The sequence below is a fragment of the Temnothorax longispinosus genome, chromosome 3 (assembly GCF_030848805.1).
Source record: "Temnothorax longispinosus isolate EJ_2023e chromosome 3, Tlon_JGU_v1, whole genome shotgun sequence".
In the NCBI taxonomy this organism is placed as follows: domain Eukaryota; kingdom Metazoa; phylum Arthropoda; class Insecta; order Hymenoptera; family Formicidae; genus Temnothorax; species Temnothorax longispinosus.
The window spans coordinates 9,684,869-9,702,255 of NC_092360.1; the positions used below are offsets into that span (position 1 = coordinate 9,684,869).

General features: G+C 31.5%; 2 protein-coding genes across 3 annotated transcripts; both read left to right on the forward strand.

Moving 5' to 3' along the window:
* The first annotated feature begins 606 nt into the window (after window positions 1-606).
* On the forward strand, window positions 607-6,173 carry LOC139809728 (lysosomal acid glucosylceramidase-like). Its single transcript, XM_071772866.1, has 10 exons — window positions 607-1,168; window positions 1,689-1,786; window positions 2,174-2,389; window positions 2,456-2,693; window positions 2,826-2,979; window positions 3,185-3,345; window positions 4,006-4,403; window positions 4,827-5,061; window positions 5,211-5,324; window positions 5,458-6,173. The coding sequence occupies exons 2-10, from the start codon at window positions 1,690-1,692 to the stop codon at window positions 5,555-5,557; spliced, it is 1,713 nt and encodes a 570-aa protein (XP_071628967.1). The 5' UTR covers window positions 607-1,168; window position 1,689; the 3' UTR covers window positions 5,558-6,173.
* A 2,219-nt stretch (window positions 6,174-8,392) lies between these two features.
* On the forward strand, window positions 8,393-16,499 carry LOC139810340 (lysosomal acid glucosylceramidase-like). 2 transcript variants are annotated; one of them, XM_071773797.1, is made up of 10 exons: window positions 8,393-8,493; window positions 10,754-10,843; window positions 12,266-12,481; window positions 12,542-12,779; window positions 12,912-13,065; window positions 13,272-13,432; window positions 14,173-14,570; window positions 14,923-15,151; window positions 15,299-15,412; window positions 15,551-16,499. In XM_071773797.1, exons 2-10 carry the CDS (start codon window positions 10,801-10,803, stop codon window positions 15,648-15,650), a joined length of 1,653 nt encoding a protein of 550 aa, XP_071629898.1. In that variant the 5' UTR covers window positions 8,393-8,493; window positions 10,754-10,800; the 3' UTR covers window positions 15,651-16,499. The 2 variants fall into 2 exon arrangements, with proteins under 2 accessions (XP_071629898.1, XP_071629897.1); XM_071773796.1 differs by lacking the exon at window positions 8,393-8,493 and having other exon boundaries at window positions 8,745-10,843.
* Window positions 16,500-17,387: the final 888 nt, after the last annotated feature.

Genomic DNA, 17,387 nt, shown 5'->3' on the forward strand with positions numbered 1-17,387 from the left:
TGATACGTGTTATGAATTCGCAGATATTCGCAAATGTCCTGCAAACTTATCGCAGTAATATATGATCACATATACTTTTTAATTCACATATCTAAATAATAAGCGGATCTTATCAGGCATTATGCTGTCAATATTAGCATACAGTTAATATTATAATGGTATAAATTTTTGCAATTTTCTGATATAAATAGTAACCATGTAACCGTTCCAACCCGATCGAAAATTCAGTTGGCATATTAATTTGGTTTATTTAAATAGATGTAAAAAAATATTGAAACAGTATGTGAATAAATGTGAACGTAAAGTGATCAATATTTTTATTGTAGGTATATACAAAACGAGGTAATCAGCAGATTACAAATACTGCAGAAGATTCGATGAAACATTTACCAAATAATTGAAGAATTTAAAAAATTTTACATTTTGCTTTATTTCTTTTTTGAGCTGTGTTTGCCGAATAAAATAATATGCCATATTTTTTACTAGTTTCGTTACAATTCCGTGCAATTTAATAAATACATCATATGCGCGTGGGTTTAATCCATTTTATCATTATAATAATTGATCTGCGCGCGATATTAACAATGTTAATAATTCTATAAATAAGACAAAATAATAAATCAGCATACGTTAGATAATGTTATCAATTAGTGCTTGTCACGTGATGTAAAACTTCCTATTAAAAAAATATATATAGGTATAACACCAATAAGAGTATTGTAACTGCATTTCTATGTAATTTCAAATACAATTATATTTTCTAACGTTTTAGTTTATTAGAATTATATTTTATCCCGAATATGGCTGATGACAAAGAACAAGACGTCTGTTGTAGTCGTGGATGTAAAGCAAGGCAGAGAAAAACGTATAAGTTGTTATGTTATAGGCTATCATACAACATCCTTCCTTTACGTCCATGACTACGACAGACGTCTCGTTCTCTGCCATTAGCCTATGCATACGAAAAACATATATCATATACTTATGTCACTTATGTGTTACTCGTATGCATATTCGGGATAAGATAAAACTGCACACTTTCACAACTTCACACAACCGGCTCAACACGCACATATACGCAGCTGTAACGATTCTAATCGAAAAGCACGCGAGCGCGAGGCACATACGAGGCACTCAGGCACGAGCAGACACGAGCACAAGGCAAACGGTAAGCATACCGGAAGACGGCGGAAACGAAGATCGAGCCGTGTACTACGCGTGCGCTTTAAATGATATCGGATAAAATATTCAGCTCACTGACATCATCGGATAACTTCTCATCGAATGTCACTCAATTTTATGAAATGTTAAACTTTGTCGGATAAAATAGTTTGTTTTTTTTTCCGATGAAATTAATGTCCGATATTAATCCGACGAAATTTGAGCGACCAAATAAACGGCAACTCATTTTCCATTCACATAATTATCGGAAATTACATTTCATTGGATAAAAAAGCATGTATTACTTCATCGAACAGCTCCAAATCCGTTTGAAATAGATTGGATAGAGTAGTTAAACGCTTTTCTCAGATTAAAGTTGCTGGACATTTTTCTCACTGATGATAAATCTTATATTTTTGTGCAACCAAACTCGTATATTTTTTACATGTTTCTGAAACTTCTTTCCGCTACTGTACAAATCGTACAAAACGCGGACAAGTTCTTAATGATACTTTTTTCCTACTCAGCATGGGAAAATTTGCGATAGAGTCACAACTGACATCTCTGCGTCAACTACTCACAATGTGGCGCACGATCATCTTCGTAATTTCTGTTGCAGTGACAAGTAAGTAAACATTTATATACATATGTGTGTAAAAGGTTACTTAAAGAGCGCCCATTAATTATATATATAACGCTATTTCTTATCAAAAATTGAGTCAAAAAGTCCTGAACCATTTTTTTCCTATAATAAAGCAGTAATTATTGAGTAAAGTCAATCCAATCAGAACCGTTTTTTACGTATGTCAGTGAGTCGCGTGCCTAGTATGCGTGAACACACTATACCACACACAAAGAAGTGTATAATACACGGAATAATACATATTAATATACGGATGTTAAACTTTGTCTTTTCGCTCAGAGAAATATGGAAATACGTGCCTAATCAGCCTAATGTAACAGTAATGGCGAAGTAATTAATCAAGTATACTTTTTGATGGACAATTTTTAGTTGCGCCAACGAATAGCTGTATCGAAAGACGCCGATCAAAAGAAAATGGAGATGATGATGGATATTATTGCGTCTGCAATGCGGTATATTGCGACGAAGCTCCAAACGCGATTAAGCCATCCAATCCTGCCGAATATGTCCTAATAAAATCGAGCAAAAGTGGTCTATTTTTTAATGTATCGAATGGCGTATATGAAAATGTTGAGGAGACTGACCGTAAGTACTGAAGTTGTATCTTCAAAAAACCCACAATTACTAAAAAAAAAAAAACTGTACAAGTAGATGCAAAACAGCATTTTGCTAAACAAACATTAAGAGCAAAATTTACTACCATATTTTCGAATATGGATATTCGGATATTTCTTGAAGAAGAAACTGTAAAATCATCTCCGCTGGGAAAGATCACTATAAATCGAACGGATGTATATCAAACAATTCTTGGATTTGGTGGAGCTGTGACCGATTCAGTAGCTATAAATATTCACGATCTAACGCATGAGACATCTGACCACTTAATGAGGTATAATAATTCATAAATCGTTAAATTCCAAAAAAGTTTTGCTAATTCAGTGATTGACACGATTGACACATCTAAGAAATATGCAATGCTTTCCGTCGAAAGTTAATTTTACATTCAATTTCTAAATTCTAGAAGCTACTTTGGCCCACGTGGTATCAATTACCATTTTATCAGAACACCAATGGGTGGCTCGGATTTTTCAACGAGACCTTACACCTACGCGATGGTAGAGAACGACACTTCGCTTCACTACTTCGATTTACAGACAGAGGATTATGTTTACAAGGTTTAGTCATTTATTGATTAATATCTTAATTGTTTATTCATCTTATAAAACAAGCAATCTCTCTTTTCGGATATTGAAAAACATATACGAGAAGAGACTTGCGTTTCTGGAGTTAACTAAACTGGAATAATATAAGTAGCAGTTGCAATATAATTGATGTATGCGTACATTAAATGCCATATTTTATTAAATATCTTGTTAATAGATACCGACAATAAAGCGAGCTCAAGAATTAAACAATGGAAAAATTAAATTAATAACTCTACCCTGGAGCGCCAGTCCTTGGATGAAAACTAAAAACTCTTGGACGAATAATTGTAAATTACGTCCGGAATATCGACAAGTGTGGGCAGATTATTTCGTGAAGTAAGATATTATTACAATATTTTTATTACTCCTAAAAATCTGAAACCCTAAACTTGGATAAAATTTACCTAGACCAACTTTTCAGACGTTATCGCTCTTACAACATGAAAAGTTTTAGCAGCACTACACTAGATCTAAAATTACTTTATTATACATATAGCGTTTTCGATTTGTTGACTCGATCCAATTCGGGTCAACTCAGGTCAGATTAAAAGTTCGGAAAAATGATAATGAAATATGACAATATGCTACGATAATGCTAAGAATATCCTTGATAAAGGTTGAGATTTAAAAAAAAATTAACCTTTTTCTTTAAAATTTCGTTGACCTCATTGTTTTATCTATTATCGCTAAAAAGTTATAATTTTTTTTAGAAATAAGTGAATTTTGAAAAAACATGGCACAGATTAAAAAAAAAAGCATTAAATTTTTATTATTTTTTCGGCTGTTTATGAGCAAATAAAAACGCGCTGCATAAAATTTACCCATGTTTAAAGTTTACGTAAGTTTTGAACATTTAGGGTGCTAGGGTTAAGGAAAATTTCTTATTCATTCACAAGATGATCACATTCACCAAGATGATCAAAACCTATTGTTTCGAACTTCTCGGTAGATTTAAAGTAAAATAATTATTTATAAAAATAATTATTCTTCTTTCAGATATTTTGAGGCTTATCGTCGTAACGGTTTAGAATTCTGGGGTACAACATGCCAGAATGAGCCAGAAAGTCACAAGTATATTCCGTTTGCTCATACTAATGGGATGGCGTTGACAGCAGAGGAAGAGCGTGATTGGATTATAGAACACTTGGCGCCAACTCTGAAGAAGAACGGTTTCGAGCACATCAAGATCTTTTTATTGGATGATAGCAGACTGTCGCTTCCTGATTGGACAAAAACGGTATTTCAAGACCAGAAAGCAAGAGATATTATTTCGGGAACCGCGATCCACTTTTATCTCGATGATTTAATCGGCCCAAGTGTCTTGGATGAAATAAAACAGCTTTTTCCAGAGAAGTTACTGATGTACACAGAAGCTTGCGCTGCAGCTTTCGAAGGTTGGTGAAGATATATAATATATGTATATTTTCATTTTTATATTAAATTTTTTTCGCTTCGAAAGATTCTCTACTGATGTTAATTTAAACGACAATAAAATTTAGTAAATTGAAAAACTTCTTTCCTCTTATCTTCTATATTTTCCCGTTAAAATATTCTTCATAAATTTTTATTTAAAATGTATTATAAAAAAATTCGTGTGTCTTTCTTTACTATTCATAATGGTTCTTTATATGAATTTCTCGTTTAGTCATTGTTCTATAATTAACATCAAGACGAAAAAGAATTAATTAATTTAACATGTTTGCGGATTTACATATTCAACTGTAACAGATCTAAATCTAGTGATTTTTGTGAAACAAACACGAACTGAGTCATGGTCTATCATACGTATACCTTTAATAAATAATTATTATTTACAGAAAAAGACAAAAGCGTAATGCTGGGTTCGTGGAAACGAGGTGAGTTGTACGCAATAAATATCATTGAGAGTATGTCGCATTGGGTGTCCACTTGGATCGACTGGAACATTGCTTTAAATACGAATGGTGGACCTAACTATGCCGGAAATAACGTTGATTCTCCGATACTAGTCAACAGCACTGCCGACGAATTCTACAAGCAACCGATGTTCTATGCTCTTGGACATTTTTCAAAGTCTGTACAACGTATCTTTGTAGTTTGACTGATACTTGTAACGCAATGAAGTGATACAAAACTTTGATAACTTGTAAAATAATTACGTTTTTATCTATCTACAGCATTTTATCGGTATATTTCTATTAATTAATTTCTTTTTTAAATAGGTATGTCCCACCTAACAGCGTGAGAATCGGTACAACATCAGAGAATACTGAGGAAATTCAAAATATTGCGTTTTCTACGCCTGACGGCGGCGTCGTATTAGTGATTTTAAATCTGTGAGTATATTCTTGCATAATACTCTGATAAGACATAAATAAGATATAAATGTGCGAACGATCATGCTTCACGATGCCTCATGCGATAAATTGCGATGAAAATCTATATTTACTGAACTTTTGTGTTCTTCAGAAAAGAAGAAGAGAAAGAAATTCTGATCATTGATCCGAAGAAAGGAACAACAAGGATAAATGTCCTTGGAAAGTCCATAAATACCATGAAATACTGGTAGATATGTATCGGAAATACAAAATCCGCCGTATAATGTGTCGATAAGTATACACGGCACGTGTAAGATGTTAACACTTCAATCATTTTTTTTTAAACTTTATTGTCACAATATATCTTGCTAAGGTATATATGACGAGTTTAATCTATTTTAAGAAGAATCATTAAATGTGTCATGAAATAATTTAGTTATTTCATATTTTATATTAAAAGTATCATGACGAAATTTAAAATATCTCAAGAAATTCTTAATAAAAGAGTGCTTTATTATAGTATTTTGAAAACGTCTCGACAAGGGGTACAAAAATGTGCAATAAAAATTGACGGGTTTTATTTAAGAAAACATTTATCACTTTGACATGGCCTTGAAAAGACCACTCAAGATCCAAGTCCATATTTTCATCATCTGTCCCCTTTGATATCTTACGACTTTTGTCTGAAACGTTTTACCGTATCTTCCATATTTTCTAAGATATTTGCCTGGAGAAATTAAAACAAAATGTATTATAACACCAATAAGAATATTGTAACTGCATTTCTATGTAATTTCAAATACAATTATATTTTCTAATGTTCTAATTCATTAGAATTCTCAAAAATAGATTACAATTCTTATCCATATACACACTTTGTTACTTATTTAATATCTTGTCTCTATTACAATTGATAAGCAAAAAACTTTCTGAAGAAATATTTCCTAAATAATTCTTGAGAAATATGCTGCAGCATGTAGAGTATTTTTAATGATTCTTCGGTGAAATATTTTTTCTATTAATTTGTTTAAATATAATGTGTCCTCATATATTTGGATATAAAAGTTTAAGTTCTTTTTAGTTATCTGTACTTAACTTTTTGTCAGAAAATGTATTAGTTTTTTCATATGTTGTATTTAATCACTTGTGCAATCGTCTTTGTTTTCTATAACATTTTATCCTAGCGACATTCACATGCCACTATCATAGAAAAATGAAAATAGTTTATCGTTAAAAAATGAAAATACGTAGATTTTATGTCGGAAGTATATAAAGTTCTTTTTACTCAGCTAGTTTGTAACAATTAAAACAAGAACAATATCTATAAAGAAATATAAAGGATGCAAGATATCTTAATTTATTTTTTTTAATTGAAAACACTGTGAAGTGAAAGTCTATAGCATTGTCGTGATAGAAGGTAATGCCTTCCGTTTGATCAAAACCGGCACTTCTCTTACACTGTTGTTTTAAATTTGTTGGCAATACTCATCTGAATTAACCATATTGCCAGTTCAAAGATTCAGATTACAATTTTAGTACGTATAAGAATAGCGTCTTTTAGGGTGCAAATTGATTTTTGGCATTGACTGGCCAGATTCGTTTTTCAAGACCGCTTGCGCTGAACAGTATACAGTGATACTGAACAATATCAATACATACACACATACACACCGAATATCGTATATTTTTCTCAATAGTCACCAATCGATTTAAAAAAGGGTTGGCAAAAAAGACTTGTTCCACTCTATTTTTCTCGCAGTAAGCGCACACGGCATTCAAATATCAAACTTCAAATTGTATCTGAGTTTCAGTAAATGTCGGATACGGCTATATATGCTCAGTTTCTTAGCTCTTTTGCCGAAATTTCTTTTATTTGTATTGATTAAATTGCGCAATATTTCGTTATCGACATCCTTTGCGAAGGATTGGCCATATTTTTCATACGTTTCATTCAGATGGTACATGATTCTTATATTTCGCTTGACACGTTTTCGTAAAATATTCATAAAATACGATACATTAAAAATTATCGTTTTCGTCGGTTATTTATTTGTTTCTTTTTTTTCCAAAAAGAAAATTGAATCAAATTTATCTATGTCAATAATGACATCGTTATTTTTCTCCAAGGAATTATATATCTGTCATTTGCAGCAACAATGACATAACTCAAAAAACAAAATTTTCCAGAAAACAAGTTTGAATGTTTCAAATCGTTTAATATAATATTATTTTTAAATGCATGGCAACTTTGGTGTAATAATTGATTGTAGAAGAATAAAAATATCTAGCTATATTAGCTCTTCATTTGCTGTATTAAATTTTTACCATTCCCATTGAAAGACTGCCTATTTAGATAAAAAAAAAATGTATCTAGCATTTACTTATCTAGCAATTTTGTAGTAACGCGTGTACTGTTTATTCATAAAGTTTTTTTTTTTTATAAAACAGTACTTCGTATTTATCACAATGGACCTGAAAGGTTTGAGCGAGTTGCAGTATAACACGGAATATAGTGAGATACGATTAAGGCTGCAGTAACTCTTCTGGGCATAGTCCGAAACTAACGAATATCTGGTCCAGTGATTACCTTACGAATGGGAGAAAAAGGACATGCCTCGCTAGGCGCGGACGCTCTGTTTCCCGTTAACAAAAAAATTCAATTTAAATGTTGAGAGAGAGCCAAATATAAGCGTGCGTCAATTAATGAAATTTAGTTCGCTCGTTACAACATGCTCGATCAACTGGCTAGTTTTATACATTCATAAAATAATTATTAACTCGTTTAGTAGGGCGTGAAAAAGATAGAAAAAAAACGCGTTTGTATAAAAATCGAAAAAAAACACGTATCTCTGCGCAGCTTTCCTTTTCTTCAATTCGGCAGCTAAACAAGTGACGTAGATATTCAAGTATGACAAGTATGCTATCAATCTCTTCATATTATTAATTTACGCAAAAGATTCGCGGAATCATCATTTTCGCACGTTTAAGACAATGTGCAGTCGCGGCAAAATCGAGTATTAAATGGAGCAATACTTTGTCATAACCAACTTATATAACGTTAAATATTTTAACATAGTTATACGTGGCGCTTACGTAGCGTCTACATAACGAAATGTAGTGTACCTTATAGATACTGCTAATCGTCCTCACCCGTCACAGTTCCGTCTCTCGCTGGCACGTTCAACAGGTGAGCTCTCTACTCATTTTCATTAATTAATTAATTACATTCTTGGATAAATAACGAGATCTTTCGATATTTCGTCTTGTACAAAAAACAGAAATTCTTTATGCAGATTTTATTTTTCCCTTTCCTTTAAGATTATTATTGCCCAATAATCATTGTCAACTCTGTTATATATTTTATTTAGAAAATATTTCACACACACAAAATTTAGAAAATAAGAATATAATTTTAGACAAATTGCGACAACAATAAAAAATAAATTGAAATATAATAGTGATAATAGTGAAAGTTTTAAGACAATTATATGGAAAACGATTTGTAAACATACAGTATGCTTTACACATTGCAGTTAGTATATACCTAATTGTCATGCATATTATAGGTTTTCATAAGAGAATTACATTTTATTTTTACAATTTATCTTGGCAAATGGAAAAGAATAACTGTGATACAGTGAAACTTTATTAAGGGATAATAGTTTAATAAAAAAAAGCACCGTTATCGGCAATAATATAACTAGAAGTCTTTGTTACAGTTCCTTTAATATATGTCACCATTATGAATGTAATTAGATGTTAAAAACATATCTGTCGTCATTTACAGCCCTAAATTTATCTATCTATTATGTTATCTGTTATATTTAGATATGTATTTAAAAATATATATAGTTTGTACCTTAAAAATAGACAGATTAAAAAAAAATCAAGTTTATCATTTGCAGAAAAACTTCAATGTCACAAAATCCGGTTTATTTCGAGACACATTCGCATGGGATGGAGTTACAGTAACATACAAAAGTTTAAGATAAGAAGGCAATCTATATATAATTAAAATAAACAAAGAAATAAAATTTTTCTTCTTATAAAAAAATGTGAACTTGGGATTATTGTCTTATTGAATATAACATTATTGATAAATAAATCGCATTCATCGGAAAGAAGTGCTTATTGTTAGTTCAGTATTTTAATAAACTAACATCAGAGATACATATGGTGCAGCAAAAGTGATATAAATAATTAAAAATAATTCTCTACATATAGTCAAGAAATGTTAATCAAGATTTTCTCATACAAAGCTTCTCTTAAAAAAATTAATTGTAATAATCGAAAAATTGACAATATTCACACGTGTAATTTCCACTGCAGCGTTTCTCAAACTTGCGTATAATTAGCAATATTTACATTGTGTACAAGATTGATTTAAAAAGTATTCAGATACATGGGTATGTATTAAAATATATCAAAACCATATTATATAATTATTATAAGCGTTATCATAGCGTTATGATAAGGTAGAACTGGTTTAGATCAATTATATTTTAAAACTCACGCGTCTTTGCGTACCATCAGTCTATTATAGTGAGACAATAAAACTAATCATGTTTTCTTCCGTGGAAATTTTCATGAGATGTTTGAGAGCAATGTGTATCAAGCAACGTGCGTTTATACTAAATTCTGTTTCAAAGTTTATTGGTAAAAATAAGACGTTTAATTTTATAAAAATAGCATATGAGCATATGCATAACATATTTTATGAAACTTTTCAGGACAAATATTTTTTTCGAAAGAGATTTCGATCGGAATTGTTTAGTTATTTCCAAGATTTCTATTGAATTCTAGAGAAAACAAAATAATTCCGATCAAAATCCACTCCGAAAAGTTCCATAATACGTGTCCTAGACTGCTTCATTATAGCTCGTTGAGCAAATGCTCGATTATGTCTCCACTTGTCTCAATTTATTTACTTACGAGCCAACGAAGGTCACAACCATCTTCGTATTCGCCGGACTTAGCTTATTGTTAGTAGCTTATTAATGGTAGCACTTATTGTAATCCCCGAAATTCAAAAAACTCTTTAAGAGGTATCGATTTGATAATGTTGAAACAATTAAACAAAATTTGACAAGGACGCTTATGAACATTCCGAAAAACGATATTAAGAAATGTTTCTAGCGGTAGAAATATGATAAGCTAAGTGCGTTGCAGCAACGGGCTTATTTTGAAAGAGACTAAACTCCGAATCCGGACTAATCTTATATTTTTTGAGCAGTTATTAAATTCGTATGTTTTTTGCACGTTTCTAAAGGCTCGGGCACATAGAAAAACTTAAGCCGTAAGGAAATCAACGGTATTGATTCGCTACCGCTTATGACATGTCTTAAGTTCTTGACTGTGATTGGCTGATTTGCTTACTGCTTAAGTCTTACTGCTTCGTATAAGACACAAACAAGTTCTTAATAATTCTTTTTTCTTCATGAGCATAGGGGAATTTGTGATAGAGTCACTGACATCTCTGCGTCAGTTACTCACAATGTGGCGCACGATCATCTTCGTAATTTCTGTTGCAGTGACAAGTAAGTAAACATTTATATACATATGTGTGTAAAAGGTTACTTAAAAAACGCCCATTAATTACATAACGATATTTCTTAACAAAAATTGAGTAAAGTCCTGAACCATTTTTTTTCCATAATGCTTAATAAAGTAGTAATTATTGAGTAAAGTCATATATATTACATTTAACGTACGGATATAAAATTCTATCTTTTCTCAAAATATTCTTCTTTTAATCAACAAATATTATATTATAAAATTTTATCAATTCGAAAACACTTGAGAAATGTGGTTCAATTCAATCAAAAGAAAAAATATTTGTAAAAAAAAGATTTTGTTATGAAAATTATACATTATTATCTATATCTGTCAAGTTATATGTTAAAAATACATTTTAATTTCTCTGCCTTTAATTTTTCACGATTTATAAATTAAATAATAGACGTCAACCACATTACACATGTTATATTCGAGCAATATAGTCACAACAAAAGAACAGGATAACGCTGTAAAAAAAAAATAAGGTATAAATTTTATATATAGCAAAAGCTATATCAACGCTATAATAACATATTTATTTTAATAATAATCAGAAATTTTGTATTTTAATAATAATAATGAGAAATTATTTCTTCCATAATATATGCAAACTTTATTTTTTAATCTTCCCTGTTTATATAATAGTAATTGTCTGTTAAAAAAATAAACTTACACATACGATAAAATTCTAAAATATAATTAATTCAAAATGCACAATTATGAAATATTAAATTATGGAAAAGTCGTCTTGCAGAATTAGAATTAAATTGAATATAATGTATTTGTGTTGCGAAATAATTTTTTGATCATTTTATATCAATAAGATTTATTTTTCGAGAGTTAAAATGATTATTCAAGTCTAGTCAATCTTTATTTTATATAATTTGAAAGTTGTTAAATATTTTATGTGTTTCTCAATATTTTTTATATTTACATTTTAATGCATATTTTCTATTATATGTTCCGATTTTTGGAATAATTTATTCTTAGTGCAATATTACGTTTTTATCAGTAAATAATTCACATAAATAATTATTATTAATAGATAATAATTCATGTCATATCATCGCAATTATGCAGAATTTATATGTGTATATTTTATTCATAGTTCCCTGTATCTTCTCAAATCTTCTTTTATAAAAAGCTTTTTCTTTCAAAAGTGTGTTCAGGTTCTTCTTACAAAAATGTAAAAAACAGGTTTTTTGTTTTAAAATTTTCTGTTTTATCTAACGATTTTAGAATATATTAATAAACTTACATTAGCGTAGAACTATCAGTTTAATTTTCGTTAAATGTTCGCCCATTAAAAGAATAAACTATCAAGAAATGTGGAAATGCGTACCTAATGTGACAGTAATGGCGAAATAATTACTCAAGTATACTTCTTGATGGACAATTTTTAGTTGCGCCAACGAATAGCTGTATCGAAAGACGCCGATCAAAAGAAAATGGAGATGATGATGGATATTATTGCGTCTGCAATGCGATATATTGCGACGAAGTTCCGGACGCGATTAGGCCATGCAATCCTGCCGAATATGTCCTGATAACATCGAGCAAAAGTGGTCTATTTTTTAATGTATCGAACGGCATATATAACAATGTTGAGGAGACTGACTGTAAGTACTGAAGTTGTTTCCTTAAAACATCAGAATCACTAAAGGAAATTGTACGAGTAGGTGCAAAACAGCATTTTGCTAAACAAACATTAAGAGCAATATTTACTACCATATTTTCGAATATGGATATTCGAATATTTCTTGAAGAAGAAACTGTAAAATCATCTCCGATGGGAAAGATCACTATAAATCGAACGGATGTGTATCAAGAAATTTTTGGATTTGGTGGAGCTGTGACCGATTCAGCAGCTATAAATATTCACGATCTAACGTATGAGACATCCGAATACTTGATGAGGTACAATAATTCATAAATCGTTAAATTTCAAAAGAGTTTTGCTAATTCAGTGATTGACACAATTGACACATCTAAGAAATTTGCAATGCTTTCCGTCGAAAATTAATTTTACATTCAATTTCTAAATTCTAGAAGCTACTTTGGCCCACGTGGTATCAATTACAATTTTATCAGAACACCAATGGGTGGCTCGGATTTTTCAACGAGACCTTACACCTACGCGATGGTAGAGAACGACACTTCGCTTCACTACTTCGATTTACAGACAGAGGATTATGTTTACAAGGTTTAGTCATTTATTGATTAATATCTTAATTGTTTATTCATCTTATAAAACAAGCAATCTCTTTTTTCGGATATTGGAAAACATATACGAAAAGATACTTGATGCGTTTCTGGAGTTAACTAAACTGGAATAATATAATTAGCAGTTGCAATATAATTGATATATGTACATTACATACCATATTTTATTAAACATCTTATAAATAGATACCGACAATAAAGCGAGCTCAAGAATTAAACAACGGGAAAATTAAATTAATATCTCTACCCTGGAGTGCCAGTCTTTGGATGAAAACTAAAAACTCTTGGACGAATAATTCTAAATTACGTCCGGAATATCGACAAGTGTGGGCAGATTATTTCGTGAAGTAAGATATCATTACAATATTTTTATTACCCCTGAAATCCTAAACATGGATAAAATTTACCTAAACTTTTCAAACGTTAACGCTCTTAAAACATGAAGTTAACAGCACTACACTGGGTTTAAAATTAGTTTATTAGTCTCTCTATTGAAAAGTATGACTTACAATTAGTTGCTTTGTCACCTAAGCGTTCTTGACAAGAAAAACAGGAAAATTTCGTTTAAGTTATAAACATTTTACCCATGTTTAAACTTTTTAGATTTTTTTTAGAGAGAAGTGCTCTCTGAATCTGAATCAGTGACTATTCACTGATTCAGCAGTACTAATTCACTGATTCAGATTTAAAGAGTGATTTTGAAGAAACTTGTGTTTTGTTTTCTTATTATAACTTTTTTCAATTTTATTTAATTACAAAATTATTAACAGAATTATATATCTTCCTCAATACTTTCTACACACTTTTCTACACAGATTTAAAAAAGAGCATTAAATTTCTATCATTTCTTCGGCTGTTTATGAGCAAATAAAAATGCGCTGCATAAAATTTACCCATGTTTAGAGTTTACGTAAGTTTTGAACATTTAGAGTGTTAAATAGGAGGGTTAAATAAAGGGTTAAATAAAATTTCTTATTCATTCACAAGATGATCACATTCACCAAGATGATCAAAACCTATCGTTTCGAACTTCTCGGTAGATTTAAAGTAAAATAATTATTTATAAAAATAATTATTCTTTTTTCAGATATTTTGAGGCTTATCGTCGTAACGGCTTAGAATTTTGGGGTACAATGTGCCAGAATGAGCCAGAAAGTCACAAGTATATTCCGCTATCTCGTATCAATGCAATGGCGTGGACAGCCGAAGAAGAGCGTGATTGGATTGTCGAACACTTGGCACCAACTCTGAAGAAAAAGGGTTTCGAGCACATCAAGATCTTTTCATTGGATGATAACAGGCTGTCGCTTCCTGATTGGGCAAAAACGGTATTTCAAAACAAGAAAGCAAGAGATATTATTTCTGGAATCGCGATCCACTTTTATTACGATACTTTAATCGGCCCGAGTGTCTTGGATGAAATAAAACAGCTTTTTCCAGAGAAGTCACTGATATACACAGAAGCTTGCGCTGCAGCTTTCGAAGGTTGGTAAAGATATGTATATATTTTCATTTTTACATTAAATTTTTATCGCTCCAAAAGATTCCCTGCTGATGTTAGTTTAAACAACGACAGTAAATTGAAAAATTTCTATATTTTTCTATATTTTGCCGTTATATATTTTTATTTAAAATATATTATATATATATATATATATAAATAAAATACATATATCTTTCTTTATTATTCATGATGGTTCTTTATAAGAATTTCTCGTTTAGTCATTTTCTATAACTTCAAGTCAAAAAAGAATTAATTAATTTAACATATGTTTGCGGATTTACATTTTCAACTGTATAACAGATCTAAATCTAATGATTTTTGTGGAACAAAAAGGCACAAAGGTAATTCTGGGCTCGTGGAAACAAGGCGAAATGTACGCAACAAATATCATCGAGAGTATGTCGCATTGGGTATCCTCTTGGATCGACTGGAACATTGTTTTAAATACGAATGGTGGACCTACCTATATAGAAAATTATGTTAATTCTCCAATACTAGTCAACAGCACTGCCGACGAATTCTACAAGCAACCGATGTTCTATGTTCTTGGACATTTTTCAAAGTCTGTACATATCTTTGTAGTTTGACTGATACTTGTAACTCTGAAGTGATACAAAACTTTGATAACTATTGTAAAATAATTACGTTTAATATCTATCTACAGCGTTTCATCGGTATATTTCTATTAATTAACTTCTTTTTTAAATAGGTATGTCCCACCTAACAGCGTGAGAATCGGCACAACATCGGAGAATACCGAAGGAATTCAAAATATTGCGTTTTCTACGCCTGACGGCGGTGTCGTATTGGTGATCTTAAATCTGTAAGTTTAGTCTTGCATAATACTCTTATAAGACATAAATATAAGATATAAATGTGCGAATTATCATGCTTCACGACGCCTCATGCGGTGAATTGCGGTGAAAATCTCGTATATTTACTGAACTTTTGTTTTCTTCAGAAACGAAGAAAAGAAAGAAATTCTAATCGATGATCCGAAGAAAGGAACAACAAGGATAAATGTCCTCGGAAAGTCCATAAATACCATGAAATACTGGTAGATATGTAGCGGAAATACAAAATCCGCCATATAATGTGTCGATAAGTATACACGACACGTGTAAAATGCGAATACTCAAATCATTTTCGTTTTTTAAACTTTATTCTTGCCACAATATATCTCGCTAAAGTATATAGTATAGCGAGTTTAATCTATTTTAAGAAGAATCATTAAGTGTGTCATAAAATACTGCCGAGCTTTCTCGCCTTTTCTTGCGGTACAATCTTGCTGATAGTATAAATATGTAACAGTACAAATTGTCCTCTCTTTTTAAATAGGATTTTCACTCGAATTGTAACTCCCCGGACTGTGCCTTATTTGCATCCGGTTACGCGTTGTTAGTTCGTCGGTTCGCAATTACTCTAAACTTCTGCATAACTCGGGTCACTCTCCATTAAAACTCTCACTGAGAATTCTTACCTCCCGGGTAAGAATTCGCCGGATTTGATGAGCGCCACAGAAACGGGCTTGCTCAAACGCTTTCTCAATCTCGCTGAATGTTTAAAATATCTTCCGCGTTTAATCCGCTAGACTGAACTTTAATATATAATAACGAAATGGTTTAAACTTCAGAATACGGACTTTTGATAAAAGTCCTAATTATTTTTCTATGTTATTCTAAGTTTTTTAATGAATTATCTTCATGACAATGTTATGTGTATTCTTAATATACTATAATTTTATATGTTAGAAATGAAAAACTAAGATTTTCATAAACAGTAATAAATAAAGAACACAACTTGATCAATCTTTGACGTATGTAAAATGATGATTATAGAAAGAAAAGGATTATATCTGATGTATTTTATCTAAATCATTAAAAGCGATCAAAGAACGGAACAAAGCCTTTGTTATTAGCTCTTTTGATTGTTTTCCCTCATGTTCATACAATTACATCGCAAATATTCACGCATCTATAATTGTGTTTATATTTTCTCTAAATGGCTCTTTCCTTATTTGTATTATTGTTGTCTTTATATAATTCTTCATTTGTATATAATTTTTATTTCACAGTGGAATTCCTGTCGACAGTACTTTCTCCATCTCTATTGAGTTGATTTCCACGATCCCAAAACCGATCTGATATAACAATGCCGGCACGGAGAGAGAGAAATGTTTTAATATATCTATCGAGTGCGTCAGGGAATCTCAGAAAATGAACGTGCGTGGATTTAGGACGGGAGACATGCGCGAGAACGGAACGCCAAATTTTCCCCTAGTAAAATAAAGCTGGGATCAAGGCTGCTTATCGGTGTACATGAAGGACACTCGCGTCGCTTCCGCGTGCGCACATTATATGGGTTACTGGTCCAAGGTCCGCCTATGCTATGCCCTGGGTTATCGCGCGGGCTCATGTGCAGGTAATACGCTGCAGGCACTTCCTCTCTGTGACCCATATATTCCACCACCACCTCGCCTCGTATTCCGGGTTAGATTTTAACGGGAAAGCGTTGTTTTCGAAATTCCTCGAAAGCTGATCAAAATTGCCTAACATGTCACTTACATGCATCACCTTTTAACGTTTTGTACGTGAAATAACTCGGCACCGATTGATTTCACCATCCTTCACGATAAGAAAAAACGAAGTTGTTTCTGACAAACAAATATCGCTGCTCTTCGCACGTAATCGAAAGATCAGCCAACTTTCTAGCTTTGAAGAGCTTTGGAAATACTGTGAAAGAAGATTTGGTGCTATCTCATTGGTAAATAAGACTAAACAAGCTCTTCGATCTGTCAA